General features: G+C 40.8%; 1 protein-coding gene and 1 long non-coding RNA gene across 2 annotated transcripts; both read left to right on the plus strand.

Annotated features, from left to right (window-relative positions):
* The first annotated feature begins 4,916 nt into the window (after positions 1 to 4,916).
* LOC130736322 (uncharacterized) lies at positions 4,917 to 8,134 on the plus strand. Its single transcript, XM_057588160.1, has 2 exons — positions 4,917 to 6,721; positions 8,110 to 8,134. Exons 1-2 carry the CDS (start codon positions 4,917 to 4,919, stop codon positions 8,132 to 8,134), a joined length of 1,830 nt encoding a protein of 609 aa, XP_057444143.1.
* Positions 8,135 to 9,588: 1,454 nt separating this feature from the next.
* LOC130735335 (uncharacterized) lies at positions 9,589 to 11,846 on the plus strand. The gene is made up of 2 exons (XR_009018398.1): positions 9,589 to 10,157; positions 11,556 to 11,846. It is a non-coding gene; the product is annotated as an uncharacterized LOC130735335 (long non-coding RNA).
* Positions 11,847 to 14,220: the final 2,374 nt, after the last annotated feature.

Here is a 14,220-nt window from a genome sequence, read left to right on the forward strand (position 1 = left end):
AACGGCATCAGGGGAAGAGGATATTACAGATTGGTCAGAAGATGAGTCTGATGCTGTGGAAGGTTCTGGATCGGTATCATCAGAAAGCCATGGAGCTTCAATGCTTATCCCAAGTCCATCAAGAAATTCAAGTGACATCATCTCAGGGTCTTCTCGACGAATCGGGGACCAGCGAACAAATGGTCTTGGCCTCATGTCCATCAGCAGGCGAGTGATCATGAATCCATAAGGAATGCCATGACTGTTGTTAGACCACATGCGCTTCAAATGCCCATACACAAGGTCCACAGGGTCTAATTCACGGTTCTTTAGGACGTGATAAATTATGAAACAATCCAATTCACGGACATATTGGTGTTGGTTAAGCCTGGGACAGAACACATTGACTGACATTATGTGAACGAGGTATGCAGCAGGGGTAAGGTTGAGAACGTTTGTGGCATCCTCATCAGAAATGGATGGTCTGCCATACAGGGTTTGGCAGATGTCGGCATTGTCGAGTTCACGTCTCCAGCCCTTTTCAAATTTAGCTCCACTGCTTCGGGCTCCCAGTATCCCAACAAGAGTATGCATGTCAAATGACAATGCATAGTCAACAACTTCACCTGAGAACCCTAATTCGCGATCAAAGGTTGCACCTCCCCAGAATTCTGAAACCAGCTCCGGATACATGGCCCCATACGAGGCAAAGTTGATGCATGTTAGTGATGATGATGCGATTTGTCTGGATCCTGGCAAATTCCATGATACGACCTCATCCATGTCAAAGCAAAAAGGTTTGCATATAGTTCGGGCAGCCATTTCAGATATATTGTCTGCAAAAAAAAATGAGAGCATGTGTGTTAGACTGCGTATTTAGAAATTTATACATGGGAACCCTAAATCCCTAAATCATATACAGAAGTATAATCTCTAAGTCTCGCCAATCTCTAAATCCAGATAACAGAAACATAGTGCCGTTGCATAATGTAACAAAATGAAAAGAGAAAATCATGACCAATGTATACAACAATTAAGGAAAGTCCTAATTGCCTAAATCCCTCTTTCCAGATAAGGGGAAAATCATACTACACTAGCACTAATGTATTTAACAATTAATAAAGACATAATTCCCTAAATCCCTAATTCAATAAAAGGGGAAAATGTTCCTAAACTAGGAATGATAACAAACCCAGATAAAACATGCACTCAACCTAGCTAATCGGGAAAATGGAACATCGATTTCTCATCAAAACGATTAAAAGAAAAAACAGAAATACATGTGGAATCAAACACCAAATTAATCTACCTTACAGAAGATTGTTTGAGGCCAAGATGCTTACATAAAAAAAGTTTGATGCCAAGATGAACCAAAGGACATGTGAAATCAAACACAGATTTAGTCTAACCTACAGAACTTTGAGTCGAAAACGAAAAATTGATCATGTACAGGCTAGAGGGAAGAAAAGGGTAGTACCTTGTAAATTAGTAGTTTACAGCGTAAGCTTTTTGGTCCGCATGTTAATGAGCTTCACAAACACTAGGGGGGGTAGCACCATGATTGCCTAACGATGTGAGTTATCGTCTTGCTTCAAACGACACCCGTTGAAATCTTCAAGTTGGGTTTGAAAAGTCGTGTCCGCAGACAATGCACAATGACCAATGCAATTATGATGTGGTCTGAGTTCTCTATTTTCAAGCTTGTCAACGAAGGATCTGGATTTTCCTGATAGAATAAATCATTTAATTTTTGCCTTAATTTTTACCAGGTCATTATGTGTTCAAAATCATGTACAACGGATATATTAATTAAAGTGGAATATAAAATTTATTTACAAAAGAATAGTTAATGAATTATCATTATATATTAAATCTAATAATTTATAATTCTGCTCCACTCACACCACCTCTAATTTTCCATCTTAATTTACTATTTATCTATTGTTTTTCAATCAAATCAACTATCACACTTCACATCTCTTTATTTTCTCTCATTTCTTTATTTAAAATCTCTCCTCCCTCCTCCATTGTTTTTTTATTTTTTTCCAGAAGAATAAGTGTAAGGCCCTAAGTTCAATTTGGAACAATTTTATGGAAGTTCGAATAAAATTGAAGTTTTAGTTAATGTTTGATAGCTGGCAGATTAGAACTGTCAACTTGTGCGAATTTTTAGAGGGTCTTAACGACTTCATTTGGGAAAACTTCCTTCATGAGAGTTGTAGCCCTTTAAGTCTAGACAATTCTCGAAGTGGAATCAGGTCATTCCGACCTCTGTAGCTCGAGATATCATCGGTTTAGTGACGATGGTCCTGGCTGTACAGTACCAGCGGATTTAATTGATGTGTTTCCTTTCAATTCCGAGTGTGATCGTGATATTACTAAAAAGGACTGAGGTTTTCGATTAGTTTCAGTTCTGAGTAAGTTCTTAAGTGATGGGGTCAAGGGTTTTGACTTGGGTTGGGCTTGAAAGAAAACAAACCCTAGCCCAAGAGAGGGGACGCAGGCTATGAAGGGTCTTGGGAGGGAAAGGGTTTCTTTTCACACTATTCTGAAGAAAGAAACCTTGAACACTTCTGAAACACGTAAAACAGAGGAGAAAGAGTGAGAGAAACTTTCCCCTTGCACCCTAGCCGTCACCGTCCCATGCCCCACCACCGTCGACGTGTTCGCGCAAGGGAGAGAAGGAGTTTGCGAGTGAGAGGGAGAGAGGAAGGTCACGCGTGGGAGAAGAGGAGAGAAACCAGAACCTTGCTCTTCACTTTCATCTTTTCTTCAAGCCTTAGGACAAAGGTAAGGGCTGGTTCTAGGAATGGGTAGGTTCTTTAGGGAATATGCCATGAATTGCCATGAGAAACAACTTGAGTTTTGGACTGTTTTTGCATGATTTCCTGTACATGCTTGCTTGCTGGAATTTTTCTCTTGAAAAGCCATGAATATGATCCTCAAACGTTGTTTATGATCTGAATCTATGATTTTATGCGAGTTGCCATGGTATTTGTTAAGTTTTGCGCTATTTTACACTTGTTATAACATGATCCTTGCTAAATGTTTGGTTCTGAAATTTTGAGTAGATATTTGGGTTGTTGGGGCTGTACCAAGATTGCCATGATCAAAGGGGAAGGAAGGAAAATTATTTTTGAAAACCATAGAGCCATGGGAGTTTCGCTGCCAGTTTCCTGTACTGGACAGCGGACTTCAGAGCCCCTTTTTACCTGTTTATGGTCATCAAATGAAAAAGTGATTAAAATGAAAGTTGTAGATTTTCGAAATATCTTTCCAGACATATAAAAATCATAATTTTTGGTTTAGTAATGTGATCTGGGGGTCGTGTTTAGTAACTGTCACACCTGCTGTCTTCCTGTTCCGGACAGTTAGCTTTAAGGCCTAATATCACCTAATTCTGGGACTCAAATGAACAAGTGTGTAACTAGAGAGTTGTAGATATTTAAAATAGCTTTCTAGAAAGGTATCATACGTGATTTTTGGTTGAAAGATGCATTCTGTGGCTCTATTTTTGTGAAAGTTGTTTCTGCTGTCAATATGTTGAAGTTGCGATGATATATTATGCATGAGTGAATGTTCTTGCGTTCCTTTACGTGGATTATATTTATTTTCTGAGTTAATGGTTCAAGGGTCCCTCACCTAGCCGTAATTCCCTTGTAACCCGTGAATGTTGTGTTGTGAAGGTTGTTGTATAAAGAGTATGATAAGACTCTAGGATTGATTTTAGAGACTTAACAAAGAGAAAAGTGTAATAAACTCGCTTGCAAGTAAATGTGAATAATTGGACATAGGTCTGGTGAGGACTATGGACCATGAGAACGATGGTACCTTGCACGCGAGGGTGTTTTGTGGGTTGTACGGTGAGTCCCCACGTGATTGGCTGACTGCGGTCGCCTTGTGATTCTGTGGACGGACGGTGAGTCTGGCGGACGGTGAGTCCCCCCACATGATTGAGGGTTGTACGGTGAGTCCCCTCCGAGATTTGTTCATCTGCGGATGATCGTGATTATGGCCATGGAAGTTTTGGTGGGTTGTGTGAAGTGAGATTCCGTTAGTAACTGACTCTTTCCCATAAAAGACATATAATGTACTTATATTATATATGTTGTTGTTGATTTTGTCATTATCATTCTTTTGTTGGACCTGACCCTGCTTGTTTGCTATGTGTTTGTTTGGGGGGGGTAGATGGTCGTGAAGATAATGGCGATGACTCATTCTTGGGAGTTGATGCTACGTGACGTGCCAATACTGGAGGACGACTACACTTTAGAGGAAGAGGAAGAGGCTAAGGAATAGGGTTTGGGTTGAGAGTCTTTTGTTTTCTGTTGGGGTTTAGAGTTTCCGAAGTGTTGGTATCGAACAATTTTATTGCTTAAATTCGAATGAACAAGTTTTGATGTAATCTTTATTTTCATTCAGGCCTTTGTTTCGTACTCTTTACAGTTGGTTATTTAAAAAGTTTTACGAAGTTGGTTACTTCCGCGTGTTTTTTGGAAAGGTTATGTTTCAAGAGTTTTTGTAAAATGAAAGGTTTGTCATTAATTGAAGATTAATAAGTGAATCGACGAAAACTCTTTACGAAAATTGGTTAATTAGTTACTGTGTAACACTCGAGAAATCGGGGCGTTACATTGTGGTATCAGAGCTGCGGTTGAGAAACCAGAGCACTAAGGGTTTTGGGCTTACGAGTTTCCGAACTCGTTGATGTTTTGTTTTTTTTTGATAAAGATGTTTTTGGAGCTTCGCGGTGAGATTGGGTAGACTTGTGTGCTAAGATGTATGCGTGGCTGTGATTGTCTGAATAGTATCATTGCCGTGATACTTGGGATAGATTACTTATTGTATACTTAGATATTTTTTTTTTTTTTTTTTTTTTGTTAATTTGAGGGCACTGACATTGAGTTGTGGTTCTATTTCAAAGCAGGATTTCCATCATGCCTCCGAGACAGGACCCTACCAATGCTCAGCTTGCTCAAGCAATGGCCCAGCTGGCTCAGGTGATGACCCAGCAGGCTGCCACTGCTGCTGCTCAGGCCACGGCACAGCTTCAACGGGAAGCTGAAGAGAACACCCGGAGAGCTGAGGAGGATGCCAGAAGGGCACAACGGGCTGAGAGGGAGCTGGCACAGGACCAGATCCGCATGAGAACTGATTTCAATCGTCATGGACCACCTAAGTTCCAAGGCGAAGTGGAGCCCGAGAAAGCTGATCTTTGGATTCAGGAAATGGAGAAAATCTTTGAGGCTCTCCATACACCTGACGTTGAGAAGGTAAATCTGGCGACCTTTATGCTGAAGGGTGACGCTGAGTACTGGTGGCGGAGCGCCAAACAGCTGATGACTGCCAACAATGTGGCCATCACATGGGAGTCCTTCAAAAGGGCTTTCATGGAGAAGTACTTTCCGGAGACTGCCAGGGAAGACATGGAGAATCAATTCCTCAACCTGAGACAGGGGCTAATGACCGTGGGGGAATATGCTGCAAGACTGGAGACCCTGTCCAAACACTTTCGCTTTTTCCAAGTACGAGTGGATGAAGCGTACCTATGCAACCGATTCATGAGGGGTTTGAGGAATGACATTGAGGAGTCTGTGAGGCCATTGGGAATCAGAGTCTTCCAACAATTGGTGGAGAAAGCTCGTGAAGTGGAGTCGATGAAGAATCGTCAGAGGGGCAAGTATGACAGTGGAGGTCCGATCCGTTCTGGACAGAGGCCGACCGGACGGTTTGAGGGACAGAGACAAGCTGGTAGGTTTGACAGGGGCAAGGCTCCGATGAGGAAACCTTACCAACGCCCTACTGATAGGGTGCCTTTTGCTGGAAGGAATGTGGTACGTGCTCCTAAGGACGATGTCGTCTGTTACAAGTGCAACGAGAAGGGACACTATTCAAATGAATGTGGGAAGGAGTATGTGTGTTGGAAGTGCCAGAAACCAGGGCATGTTGAGAGAGACTGTCCTGATGCTGCTAAGGCCGAGCCAGTGCTGAATGCTGCCAGGGGAAAGCGACCTTCTGCTCCAGGTCGTGTGTTTGCAATGTCTGGGGAACAAGCTGCTGTGACTGATGACCTTATCCAGGGTACGTGTGTTATCGCTGAAACTTCTTTAATGGTGTTATTTGACTCTGGTGCTACACACTCATTCATTGCTGAGGAGTGTGTGAAAAAGTTAGGATTGCTAACTGCTGATTTACCATTCGATTTGGTGGTGACGACCCCTGCCGCAGATCGATTAGTTACGCGCACGGCATGCTTGCAATGCCCGTTGATTTATGAGGATCGGAAGTTCTTTGCGAACCTCGTCTGTTTGGGGCTTAAAGAGCTCGATGTGATTCTGGGGATGGACTGGTTGGCACAGTATCACGTTCTGTTGGATTGTGCTAATAAGGCCGTAGTATTTCCAGATTCTGGCGTTACGGATTACTTGAATTCGTACAACTTGGGAAAGGGTTCACCAGCATTCGTAAACTCTATCGTAGCTGAGGCGAAGAACGACGGCGACGTACGCAACATTTTGGTGGTGCAAGATTTTGTGGATGTATTTCCGGAGGATGTACCTGGATTACCGCCAGTGAGAGAGACAGAGTTCTCCATTGATATTATACCGGGTACAGGACCAATATCAATGGCGCCTTATCGGATGGCACCAGCAGAGTTGACGGAGTTAGCAAAACAGTTGGAGGATCTCTCTTCCAAGGGATTTATCCGACCAAGTGTGTCGCCATGGGGAGCACCGGTGTTGTTGGTGAAGAAGAAAGACGGAAGGTCCAGATTGTGTGTGGATTACCGACAACTCAACAAGGTGACAGTGAAGAATCGTTACCCGATGCCTCGGATAGATGATTTGATGGATCAACTTCGGGGAGCTGTTGTTTTCTCGAAGATAGATCTGAAGTCAGGATATCACCAAATCCGTGTCAAGGAGGCTGACATACAGAAAACCGCATTCAGAACTCGTTATGGGCATTATGAGTATCTCGTGATGCCATTTGGAGTTACAAATGCACCCGCAGTATTTATGGACTACATGAACAGAGTGTTCAGGCCATTCCTGGACAAGTTCGTGGTGGTGTTCATTGACGATATTTTGATTTACTCGAAGAGTAAAGAAGAACACGAAGAGCATTTGCGTCAAGTGCTAGGAGTATTGCGGGAGAAGGAGCTATATGCTAATGGCTCGAAGTGTGAATTCTGGATGGAAGAGGTGAAGTTCCTAGGTCATGTCATATCAAGTCAGGGTGTGGCTGTTGACCCCAGCAAGATTGAATCGATCATGTCATGGGAACAACCTAAGACAGCAAGCGACATCAGAAGTTTTGTTGGACTTGCTGGCTACTATAGACGCTTCGTGAAGGATTATGCAAAGTTGACTTCACCGTTGACTCAGTTGACAAAGAAGAACCAACCTTTTGCATGGACGGAGAAATGTGAAGAGAGTTTCCAGGAAATGAAGAAGCGACTGACTACTGCACCGATACTAGCTTTACCCAAGGAAGGAGAACCATATGACGTTTATTGAGACGCTTCACACAATGGGTTGGGTTGTGTAATGATGCAGGAGAAGAAAGTGATTGCTTATGCCTCGCGACAGCTGAAGATTCATGAGAAGAATTATCCTACGCATGATTTGGAGTTGGCTGCTATAGTATACGCTCTCAAGATTTGGAGACATTACCTGTATGGCAGTACGTTCACGATCTACAGTGATCACAAGAGTCTGAAGTATTTGTTTGATCAGAAGGATCTGAACATGAGGCAACGAAGGTGGATGGAATTTCTTCAGGATTACGAGTTTGACCTACAGTATCATCCGGGGAAAACTAATGTGGTAGCTGACGCTCTTAGTCGAAAGGTTATACATGTATCCTCGTTGATGGTCAAGGAGTTAGAATTATTGGAGGCGTTCCGAGATCTGAGTTTGGATGTGAAGATAGCTCCCGGGAAACTTAGTTTCGGGATGGTGACGGTGTCGAGTGGGCTCTTGGATGAGATCAAATCGAAGCAAGAGACTGATGAAGGATTACTTGAGTGGCGCAAACTAGTTACTCAAGGGAAGGCACCGGAGTTCGCTATCGGAAACGATAACATACTACGTTGCAAGGGACGGGTTTGTGTACCCAATGACGCAGCTATGCGAAGATTAATCTTGGATGAAGGTCACAAGAGCAGGTTGAGCATTCACCCGGGGATGAACAAGATGTATCAAGACCTGAAAGTTCATTTCTGGTGGCCTGGAATGAAGAAACAAGTAGCTGAGTATGTGTCGACATGCTTGACTTGTCAGAAGGCTAAGGTGGAACATCAGAAGCCAGCAGGAAAACTACAGTCGTTGGATATTCCGGAGTGGAAATGGGATAGCATCTCTATGGACTTCGTGACGGCGTTACCCCTAACACGAAGAAGATTTGATGCAATTTGGGTAGTGGTTGATCGACTGACGAAGACCGCTCACTTCGTGCCGATCAATCTGAACTACAAGGTGGAGAGACTAGCAGAAATCTACATCGCGGAGATTGTTCGTCTGCATGGTGTACCGTCTAGCATTGTGTCGGACAGAGACCCGAGGTTTACCTCACGTTTCTGGGGGGCTTTGCAACAAGCTTTGGGAACCAAGCTGAGATTGAGTTCCGCTTATCACCCACAGACGGATGGGCAAACTGAAAGGACTATTCAATCCTTGGAGGATTTGCTAAGAGCTTGTGTGCTAGATAATAAAGGAAGCTGGGATGAGTTGTTGCCGCTGATTGAGTTCACCTAAAACAACAGCTTTCATGCGAGCATCGGGATGGCACCTTATGAAGCTTTGTATGGTCGGAGGTGTCGGACGCCTTTGTGCTGGCATCAAGATGGGGAGAACTTAGTGATTGGACCCGAGCTGGTTCAGCAAACCACCGAAGAAGTAAAGCGAATTCAAGAAAAGATGAGGATCTCGCAGAGTCGTCAGAAGAGTTACGCTGACAATCGAAGGAAAGAGCTGGAATTCCAAGCTGGAGATCATGTCTTCTTACGGGTTACCCCGATGACAGGTGTCGGAAGGGCGATCAAGTCTAAGAAGCTTACTCCAAAATTCATTGGACCGTACCAGATAACAGAACGAGTTGGGCCAGTGGCGTATAGGATTGCGTTGCCGCCTTTTCTATCCAACATCCATGACGTTCTTCATGTGTCGCAGTTGCGGAAGTACATGGCAGATGATTCGCATGTGATTACGCCAGACGATATACAGCTGAAGGATGATCTAACGATGGTGATGCCACCCATCAAGATCGTCGATCGAAGTGTAAAGCGCTTAAGAAACAAGGAGGTACCTTTAGTGAAGGTCGTGTGGAACCAAGAGACTGGCGACGCGACCTGGGAGTTAGAAGATAAGATGCGGGAGTCACACCCCGATTTATTTGTAAACCCTTAAGTTTCGAGGGCGAAACTATTTTAAGGGGGGTGGTATTGTAAGGCCCTAAGTTCAATTTGGAACAATTTTATGGAAGTTCGAATAAAATTGAAGTTTTAGTTAATGTTTGATAGCTGGCAGATTAGAACTGTCAACGTGTGCGAATTTTTAGAGGGTCTTAACGACTTCATTTGGGAAACCTTCCTTCATGAGAGTTGTAGCCCTTTAAGTCTAGAAAATTCTCGAAGTGGAATCAGGTCATTCCGACCTCTGTAGCTCGAGATATCATCGGTTTAGTGACGATGGTCCTGGCTGTACAGTACCAGCGGATTTAATTGATGTGTTTCCTTTCAATTCCGAGTGTGATCGTGATATTACTAAAAAGGACTGAGGTTTTTGATTAGTTTCAGTTCTGAGTAAGTTCTTAAGTGATGGGGTCAAGGGTTTTGACTTGGGTTGGGCTTGAAAGAAAACAAACCCTAGCCCAAGAGAGGGGACGCAGGCTATGAAGGGTCTTGGGAGGGAAAGGGTTTCTTTTCACACTATTCTGAAGAAAGAAACCTTGAACACTTCTGAAACACGTAAAACAGAGGAGAAAGAGTGAGAGAAACTTTCCCCTTGCACCCTAGCCGTCACCGTCCCAAGCCCCACCACCGTCGACGTGTTCGCGCAAGGGAGAGAAGGAGTTTGCGAGTGAGAGGGAGAGAGGAAGGTCACGCGTGGGAGAAGAGGAGAGAAACCAGAACCTTGCTCTTCACTTTCATCTTTTCTTCAAGCCTAAGGACAAAGGTAAGGGCTGGTTCTAGGAATGGGTAGGTTCTTTAGGGAATATGCCATGAATTGCCATGAGAAACAACTTGAGTTTTGGACTGTTTTTGCATGATTTCCTGTACATGCTTGCTTGCTGGAATTTTTCTCTTGAAAAGCCATGAATATGATCCTCAAACGTTGTTTATGATCTGAATCTATGATTTTATGCGAGTTGCCATGGTATTTGTTAAGTTTTGCGCTATTTTACACTTGTTATAACATGATCCTTGCTAAATGTTTGGTTCTGAAATTTTGAGTAGATATTTGGGTTGTTGGGGCTGTACCAAGATTTCCATGATCAAAGGGGAAGGAAGGAAAATTATTTTTGAAAACCATAGAGCCATGGGAGTTTCGCTGCCAGTTTCCTGTACTGGACAGCGGACTTCAGAGCCCCTTTTTACCTGTTTATGGTCATCAAATGAAAAAGTGATTAAAATGAAAGTTGTAGATTTTCGAAATATCTTTCCAGACATATAAAAATCATAATTTTTGGTTTAGTAATGTGATCTGGGGGTCGTGTTTAGTAACTGTCACACCTGCTGTCTTCCTGTTCCGGACAGTTAGCTTTAAGGCCTAATATCACCTAATTCTGGGACTCAAATGAACAAGTGTGTAACTAGAGAGTTGTAGATATTTAAAATAGCTTTCTAGAAAGGTATCATACGTGATTTTTGGTTGAAAGATGCATTCTGTGGCTCTATTTTTGTGAAAGTTGTTTCTGCTGTCAATATGTTGAAGTTGCGATGATATATTATGCATGAGTGAATGTTCTTGCGTTCCTTTACGTGGATTATATTTATTTTCTGAGTTAATGGTTCAAGGGTCCCTCACCTAGCCGTAATTCCCTTGTAACCCGTGAATGTTGTGTTGTGAAGGTTGTTGTATAAAGAGTATGATAAGACTCTAGGATTGATTTTAGAGACTTAACAAAGAGAAAAGTGTAATAATCTCGCTTGCAAGTAAATGTGAATAATTGGACATAGGTCTGGTGAGGACTATGGACCATGAGAACGATGGTACCTTGCACGCGAGGGTGTTTTGTGGGTTGTACGGTGAGTCCCCACGTGATTGGCTGACTGCGGTCGCCTTGTGATTCTGTGGACGGACGGTGAGTCTGGCGGACGGTGAGTCCCCCCACATGATTGAGGGTTGTACGGTGAGTCCCCTCCGAGATTTGTTCATCTGCGGATGATCGTGATTATGGCCATGGAAGTTTTGGTGGGTTGTGTGAAGTGAGATTCCGTTAGTAACTGACTCTTTCCCATAAAAGACATATAATGTACTTATATTATATATGTTGTTGTTGATTTTGTCATTATCATTCTTTTGTTGGACCTGACCCTGCTTGTTTGCTATGTGTTTGTTTGGGGGGGGTAGATGGTCGTGAAGATAATGGCGATGACTCATTCTTGGGAGTTGATGCTACGTGACGTGCCAATACTGGAGGACGACTACACTTTAGAGGAAGAGGAAGAGGCTAAGGAATAGGGTTTGGGTTGAGAGTCTTTTGTTTTCTGTTGGGGTTGAGAGTTTCCGAAGTGTTGGTATCGAACAATTTTATTGCTTAAATTCGAATGAACAAGTTTTGATGTAATCTTTATTTTCATTCAGGCCTTTGTTTCGTACTCTTTACAGTTGGTTATTTAAAAAGTTTTACGAAGTTGGTTACTTCCGCGTGTTTTTTGGAAAGGTTATGTTTCAAGAGTTTTTGTAAAATGAAAGGTTTGTCATTAATTGAAGATTAATAAGTGAATCGACGAAAACTCTTTACGAAAATTGGTTAATTAGTTACTGTGTAACACTCGAGAAATCGGGGCGTTACAATAAGTTAGCACTCCATCACATGACATGGTCATGTGAGATATCAACACGAGGGGATCCAAATTCTTGAAAATCGTATATAAATATTGTTAATTAGAAGGACTAAATAAAAACATAAATATTGTTAATTAATAAAAGCTCTATTGAATATATTTAGTAGTAGATTTAACATAAACTTATGAGTTCAAAAAAAAAACATAAACTTATAATATTAACTTCATAATAAAGATTCATACGATGAAAAACCTAAACATATTATTTTCTTCTGAAATAATCATAAAAAAACATGAATCAAAATATAAACTGAGTACAGTAATTTAAAAATTATATGAACAACATACCTTCCCCAAACATATTTTGGTTACTAAGTTATATAAATTCATGAAGCTAAAACATTGCTTTTACAAATCTTGGAAAAGGCTTGGCATGAAAAATCACGCCCATGCGTGTTGAAAACTGAAACACACTTTCAGTCCAAGGGTCATCAATCACACTTGTGTTCATTTTGACTATAAAAAGACCTCTTTCAGCCAAAAAAGGTAAACCACATTCACAACAAACCCTAAACCTTATCTTTCTCATTACTGTGTAAAATACACCACTTGAAACACCATGCAGAACGGCTCAGTCTGGGCATACAACGACAGACAATTCTCTATCATGTGGAAAAGAGAAGTGGTATAAACCCATGACTTTGATTTCTTTTGTGTGCTTCTCTTCATTATTTTTCGATATTCTGACGAACGGTCATGTTTTCTGCATTTTCAGCAAACCATTTTCTTCATCCCGAAGAACTTTTTGGATCAATGGGATCACGAGCTTCGTCCTGAATTTGTTATAACAGACCCTGCCGGAAACTGCTTCGATTGCGTGATCAAACGAACGGTTGATGAGGCATATTTCTGGGCGGACTTCGCAATGAAGGTGATCCGCCGCTACCAAATTAACCGTCCTGTTCGAATGCATTTCGAGCTGATCGACGGCGGCCATTTACTCATGAGGATCACGATTGACGGCGAAGGGGAGATCTCGTACCCCATCGTCAAAAGTTGGCCGCTGCTGTTTTAAGGCCCCCTTTTTTTTTCTTTTCTTTAGTGTTTGTATGTCCCATCCCATCTTCTTCCTTCACACATCAATGAAATGTGACTTTTCTTTAGTGATCTGTTTAATTTCCACTTGATCTGTCCTAAAAGAGACAAAATACTACTAATGGGTGAACCAGAACGAAGATTAATTAAGTAAAAACGTAAATAATCTTGTTTACATAGCTTTGTGTGCACTGAAAAGTGAAAAGATGAGCTGATGAAGGGTCGGAGAGAGAGGAAGAGGGGGAGAGAAAATAAGTTTTTTATTATTTTTTTATGAGCGCATAGAAAAGAAGTGGTGTTAAAGTTTTTGATTTATTCATTTAGAATTTTTTTTTTGAAAGAATTCATTTAGAAATTGAAGTAGTGCAAAATTGGATATTAATTTGGACTAAATAAATTGAATTGTTTTCTATTTTGAGAGTTATATATATATATCGAAGTGTTTTTCGATTTTATTGCATTTTACCAACTTTAATCACTTACCTTAAATTAAGAATATAAGCATCAAAATATTGGTTATATACTATGAATTAATATCATTTAGGAACAATATGTAAGTTAAAAAATTTAAAACTTTAAAGATTAGTTAAATTCAAATCTCACCTCAAAGTGTCTAATGATGACACAAAAATAAAGAATTTCATGAGGCAAAAACTTTTCCATTTCTACAATATGAATAACATGTGGTTACTATTATGTAGAAAATATAAAATAAAATTGGTATGTCAGTTTTTAAAATAAAAAACATAGAATTCAAAACTAATTTATTTAAATAATAATAATGTAATATTAAAATTAAAAAAGAACGAAAAATTTATTTCTGTTACGTGTGGTTAAATTATATTTATTGAAAAATTTAGTGATTAATATATCAATTAAAATTTCCGAAAGACATGATTAATTAGTTGGAATTTATACAATATATTAATCCTAAAAACTGAAATTTAATAGTTTTAAATTTTAACATAAATTTTAGATAAACTCCAAATAATTTATTAATGTTGATCTTTTAATTTAAAAACCACACAACACATTCATGATCATAATGACAAGATAAAATAATTTCTTCTTTAATGATGAATAGAAAAATAACCTTTGCACTACAAAAGTTTCAGTTACATGTGACTAATATC

The sequence above is a fragment of the Lotus japonicus genome, chromosome 2, assembly GCF_012489685.1.
Source record: "Lotus japonicus ecotype B-129 chromosome 2, LjGifu_v1.2".
Classification (NCBI taxonomy): domain Eukaryota; kingdom Viridiplantae; phylum Streptophyta; class Magnoliopsida; order Fabales; family Fabaceae; genus Lotus; species Lotus japonicus.

Excerpts from the sequence above, each read along its gene's own strand:
- LOC130736322 (XM_057588160.1), top strand. The coding sequence starts at position 4,917 with ATGCCTCCGAGACAGGACCCTACCAATGCTCAGCTTGCTCAAGCAATG. Across the intron at positions 6,722-8,109 it reads CCATGGGGAGCACCGGTGTT|CTATGCGAAGATTAATCTTG; the intron begins GTTGGTGAAGAA and ends CCAATGACGCAG.